The following is a 5,698-nucleotide window of genomic DNA, read 5'->3' as shown; positions in this document are numbered from 1 at the left end:
ATGCGGGACATGCTGGAGAGGCTGCAGGCCATTAGTGAGGAGGAGGAGGAGGGCAGTGAGGCCGAGTTTTATGGCTCTGAGTGTGACGCAGACAAGGTGACTCTGTCTCAACAGGCAGTGGTGTTTGAGAGCTCCTCAGCTATTGACGACATCCTGAAGGAGGCCCACTCTATACGCAAGGAGATCTCCTTGCTACACTTGCAGGTGGAGCGTCTAAGCACTCATAACGAACGCTTTGGAACCTCTGTACGGCGCCTCACACTGCTCAAAAAGGATTCTGACTCCATAGCCAGGGGGATCCAGCAACATGGGGAAGCCCTGTACACCCGCCTTCAGGCCCTGGGTAGAGAGAGCAGACAGCTGGAGGAGAAAGAGGGTCCCAACTCGGCTGTTAGCCGCATTGCCCGAGTTCAGTACGACACACTGACCCGTGCCTTCCATGCTGCTATGAATGACTACAATAAGGCAGAGGAGATGCAGAGGAATACATGCCGGGAGAGGATCCAGAGGCAGGCCTCCATACTGGGGTCTGAAATCACTGATGAGCAGCTCGATGAGATGGTGCACAAAGGTGGTGAGGGATGGGCTGAGCTGCAGACCCAAGGTGCACGCTCGTCCCGCTGGGCGATGTGTGAGATCAAAGGCAGACACAAAGAGCTGGTGGAGCTGGAAGCCAGGCTGAAGGAGGTGCATGAGCTTTTCCTGCAGATGGCCATGCTGGTAGAGGAGCAGGGATCCATGCTCAATAACATTGAGGCCAATGTATGTAAGACTGAGGAATATGTAGAAAAAATCAACGTTGACATCAAGAAGGCCCTGAAGTACAAGAGGAAAAATCCTTTCCTGCAATGTTGCTCCTGTCTACCCTGTTGGAGACACAACCAAAGTCTGTAGGGCTTATTTTGACTTATTCAGTTTTATGGATGATTGAAATAAACATTTACCTGCAAAAAGTTATGGACAGCTGAGAAGAAATGTTATGCAAAGGGCTTAATTCATGGAAAATCCAACCTTTAGAGGCATTCTCACAAATTACCAGCTGTCCAAAATGTGTTTTGCAGCAAAACCAATATTCCTGTTATTTATATTAGAGAATTAATGCAATAATGTGTGTCTGTGCATGAGAGAAGTCTACATTTTAAAATGATGTTTTAATTTAAGGTTAATCCATGATGCAGTGCACTCACATAGAAAATAAATGCTCATATAAATGAAAATAGTTTTATTTTTTGTCCTTGGCAGAACATCAGCATAGTAAGTTGGGTCATGGGGTTGAGAAGTACACATGGTCTCTGGAAATGTGGAAGAATTGGAGTCATGAGAGTGATGGGCAGGACTAAGGATGGAAGGGGAATTGACAAATTGCAGTTAGTGGTGACAGATGAGATCCATTTAGAAGATTTAACAACTACAACCCTGATTCCAATAAAGCTGGAAGGTTGTGTAAAACAGAAATAAAACAGTATGTGATAACTTGCTAATCCTTTTAGACATATACTCAATTTAAAAAAGTACAAAGACAATATATTGAATGTTTGACCTCATCAGCTTCAATGATTTTTGTAAATATCTGTTTTTTCTGAATTTGATGCAGCAACACGTTTCAAACAAGTTGGGGCAGGAGCAACAAAAGACTGAGAAAGGTGTGGAACGCTCCTGAAACACCTGTTTGGAACGCAGGTTCACTGGTAACAGGTGATAGTGTCATGATTGGGTATGAAAGGAGCATCCTGGAAAGGCTCAGTCATTCACAAGCGAGGATGGAGCGAGTTCACGGTGTGAGCAAGTAGTCCAACACTTTCAGAACAATGTTTTTCAGCACACAGTTGCAAGGAATTTCTGGATTTAACCACCTACAATTCATAGTATCATTAAAAGATTTTGAAAATCCAGAGAAATCTATGCACACAAGGGCAAGGCCGAAAACCCAACAGAGAATGCATGAGATCTTCCTTACCTCAGCAAAAACCGACATGACTGTGTGAAGGATATTATTACATGCTCATAGCATGGGTAACTTGTTCTTGCACTGTATTCAAATGAAAATAGGTGGATTTGTAAATGACTGTATTCTGCTTTATTTACATTTCACACAGCATCTCAACTTTTTTTGAAATCAGGGTTGTATGCAGAAGTACAGTCACGATCACTGTGTGGTTGCACTTCGAGAGAAAATTGATCTTCTTTTGTAAGTGGGAGGAGATTCAGCCAGACAGACATTGAATAAACACTAATGCCAGAAAGTGAAAGTTGAAATTGCCAGTGCTTCATGTCGGTGACAAAAAGACAAGCCTGGCTTTAATTGTTAAACTGACGCGGATAGTGAGGAGGACCACATTTATGAAGTGAACAAGGTAGGCTATGCTACAAATAGTGTTGCTCAAACCGTGGAGACAAAAGTTTTAAAAGTCAGAAATGACACAGCAAACTAAAGAATGGGGAAAAGAGAAAAATCTTCAGATTTTTCTTTGAGTCAGACAAGCTGCTTAGACATGCCTTTAGATCCCATGACATAATCTAGGCCAGCCTTTAGCTGTTAATGATGCCAGGCTGTGTGGCTAGGAGAAGCTAAATTATGTGAAGAAATGATGTTCTGAGTTTGTGTAGTTTGTTTCTTAGCTTGTTACTGAAAAATAACAAATACAGATGAGCAACTGTAGCACAGACAAATTCAACCTGCTTGGGCTCCACTTAACACTCTTTCTCCTCTTGGTGTGCTGTGTGTACATTACTTCTGGTATATTATATGCCCCCACATTTGTTGTGTGGCAATTTGATAGAAAATAAAAAAATAATGTCACATAGTAAGCACAATGCCAGCTGAAATAATAATGGCCCTAAACCTACATACTGATCAGGTAATAAGTAACACCAACATTAATGAATATATCTAATCAGTTTATATTGTGCTTTAGTGGTGTCGCACAGGTAAAAGCTGATCGTGATTAATTAAAACACGCCCTGAGATCGCGTCCTGAACCTAACCACAGTGTTGGTGCCTTAATCTAGCAATTTCGATGGTGACCCATGTAGTAGGCGTGCCCTGTAGCGACTGTGAATCCGCCGATAAACCAACTTATTACTTTCACTTCAAGTCATTTACCGACTTTGAGAGCGTCGCCTCCGCGAGACACACAGGAGGTTTCTTTCTGTGTTATTAGTATTTTGCTTTGCCTCGTGTCGTTGTTTGGTCACAGCATGTGGCAATTATATTTTAACACCACACCGTATGCCTGAAATTACCGTGTAGCAGTCGCCGCTCGCGGTCGTGCCGTGCGGGGTGCAAACCAGGTGCAACTTCTGCTGGCAGCTAGCACGTGCTAACGCTGATTAGCTTCTGGTCCCTGGTAGTTCTAGGGGTAACGATAGCTATAACAAGGGTTGTCTCTTTTTTTGACCAGCAAGCTGACATTTATTTTGGGAGCGTAGTTACATGTTGTATCTTAAACACACCCTGAGTTACGACGGTAATGTTTGTGAAAGTTGTGACGCCTTGCCAATGAGCATGACCCGAGCAAACTGCTCCAGTCGGCCTCTCGATGAGTAAGCTGCTAGCTGCGAACACAACGCTAGCGTCGTAGCTTTACCCGAGACATTGTTGATATGGGAGTATTGTAACGACGGCGTGCACTGCGTACTGCGTACTATATCATCGTAAGGCAAAAAAACATTTATCGTATACATGTTCTTATACTCGGTTCTTGTAGGGGAAATGTGGCGGGATGTGGTGTATACACCAGGATGGCCGAGTGGTTAAGGCGTTGGACTTAAGATCCAATGGACATATGTCCGCGTGGGTTCGAACCCCACTCCTGGTAATCCATTTTAGTGGCATCTGTATTTCATTAAATAATGTCAAACAAACGTAGACGGCACTTAATCAACCAGTGGCGCAATCACATATCGCACATACCGTTACATGAAATCAATACAGAATCGAGCTGTCGCTGGGCAGCACATTCGGCGAAACAGGCTCCGCTGGATGCACCACCCTGCATTCGCATAAAAGAAAGTGCAACAGAAGGTTCATAAGTAGAGGTAACGTTACAAAACAGAAACATTAATGGAAAAGATGCAATATTTTAAGTAGTCCCTATTCATAGTCTTCAGTGACTGAGAGTATCAGGCACCAAAAAAACAAGATCAAACTCAAGATTTACAGTGATGTCACTATTAGTTTATTGTAGTTCTGTTGATTGTGGGGAACATATTTATCCATTTTTAAATATCTGTCGTTTAACGCTGTATTTGTCTATTGAAGTCATACGGGGTACTACTGTGGCCCATCTTTCAGAGGTAGTTGCATCATTGGTGCAGAAGGGGGCACTCTAAGCCCTTCTTGTGGTCTGTGGGCTGGAGTCCAATACAGGCCCACTGAAGGCCAACACACTCTCACCCCTATAATTTCACTGCAAGGGCGATGCCTTGGACTCATGAATACCCAGTCATCTGCATCTGCCACAGGAAAAGCTTCACAGAAAATAGCTGTAACTCTTTTTAAGTAGTGTGCAAAAGTGTGTGCACATTGGTCCAAAAAGTGTAGATGAAAATTAAGCCTTTTGAAACTTTCTTGACCTGTCAAATTTCTCTGCAGCTCTGTTGCACTGCAGTGTTCACAAACAGCGAATTCAAACAGATGGCAGCACCTGTGTGTGAAAGACATTTGTATGTTGGGGTCACCATACTCTAGATTTCCTCACTTTACACATTAATTTATGCAAACATGTTCCTACTTGTCCCCCTTTGGTCCTATACTCACCAACAAATAAATATGCTGTCACTTGATAGGTGTTTGAGGCCTAACAGAGCACTAATTTGTGAAATTGAGCTTCTTCTTTCAGCCGTGTGAGGAAACATCCACAAAAGAGCCGTGACAACTGAGAAGAGGGAGGGAGAAGGATAAGGGCTTACAATGGAAGATCAACATCTCTGCATCCCCAAAGCCTCAGAGACTCTTTCCAATGGCCCTTAATCTATTATTCAGTCTCCTCCGGTACTGGAAAAGTTGTTTCTTTTCAGGCCAACACACCACACACAGTATAATAAAATGAAACCTGACACAAGAGGTAGTGGCAGGGTTTGAATACTTTTTCGCCACTATAATAGTTTTCATCATTCTAGCGAATAAAATATGTATCACATCAGACATTGTGCAACAATAAAGAAAATATCTTGGATCAAATGGCTTTGTGTAAATAGCCCTCGGTGCCTTTCAGTGGAAAACATCCCATTTCTATTCCATTGCAGTAAAGTTTCTCGTGCAGCATTGCGTTTTCCAGTGGGAATCACTGGTCTCGTTGGTGTTACGTCACGTGACGCCCCCCGCGCCATGTTTCCATCTCCGCGTCAGGAAAACTTTTACAGCCAGAGGGAAAAGCTTGAGACTAGAGTCAAGACACCAAGAATGAACGTTGTGGTTCCGGTCAAAACCTTCAAAATAAAGTTAATAGACAACAATTAAGGAGAAGCTGAATTAAATGATGGCTGTCGTGGGTGAGGGGGCAGTCAGTAGCATATATCAATATCACTTGTGTCTTTTCACTAATAATTCAGCCCTAATATAAACCTAGCATTGCATTATTGCGGCGATACATAATTTCAAATGTGTCCAACTATCGGGAAAGACAGCGACTTTCCAGCGATTGACTTTTACTTCGAAAGACTTGTTTTAGCATTTCCGTTATGTTTCACTAGCTCC

General features: G+C 42.9%; 1 protein-coding gene and 1 non-coding gene across 2 annotated transcripts; both read left to right on the top strand.

Moving 5' to 3' along the window:
* Window positions 1-1,015, top strand: LOC139347883 (syntaxin-11-like). Its single transcript, XM_070987723.1, has one exon. It carries the CDS (start codon window positions 1-3, stop codon window positions 892-894), a length of 894 nt encoding a protein of 297 aa, XP_070843824.1. The 3' UTR covers window positions 895-1,015.
* Window positions 1,016-3,735: 2,720 nt separating this feature from the next.
* On the top strand, window positions 3,736-3,818 carry trnal-uaa (transfer RNA leucine (anticodon UAA)). Its single transcript has one exon. It is a non-coding gene; the product is annotated as a tRNA-Leu (tRNA).
* Window positions 3,819-5,698: the final 1,880 nt, after the last annotated feature.

Source organism: Chaetodon trifascialis, chromosome 19 (assembly GCF_039877785.1).
Source record: "Chaetodon trifascialis isolate fChaTrf1 chromosome 19, fChaTrf1.hap1, whole genome shotgun sequence".
NCBI lineage: Eukaryota > Metazoa > Chordata > Actinopteri > Chaetodontiformes > Chaetodontidae > Chaetodon > Chaetodon trifascialis.
Note: the sequence above shows the minus strand (reverse complement) of the source record. Positions and strands in the feature narration are given on the sequence as shown.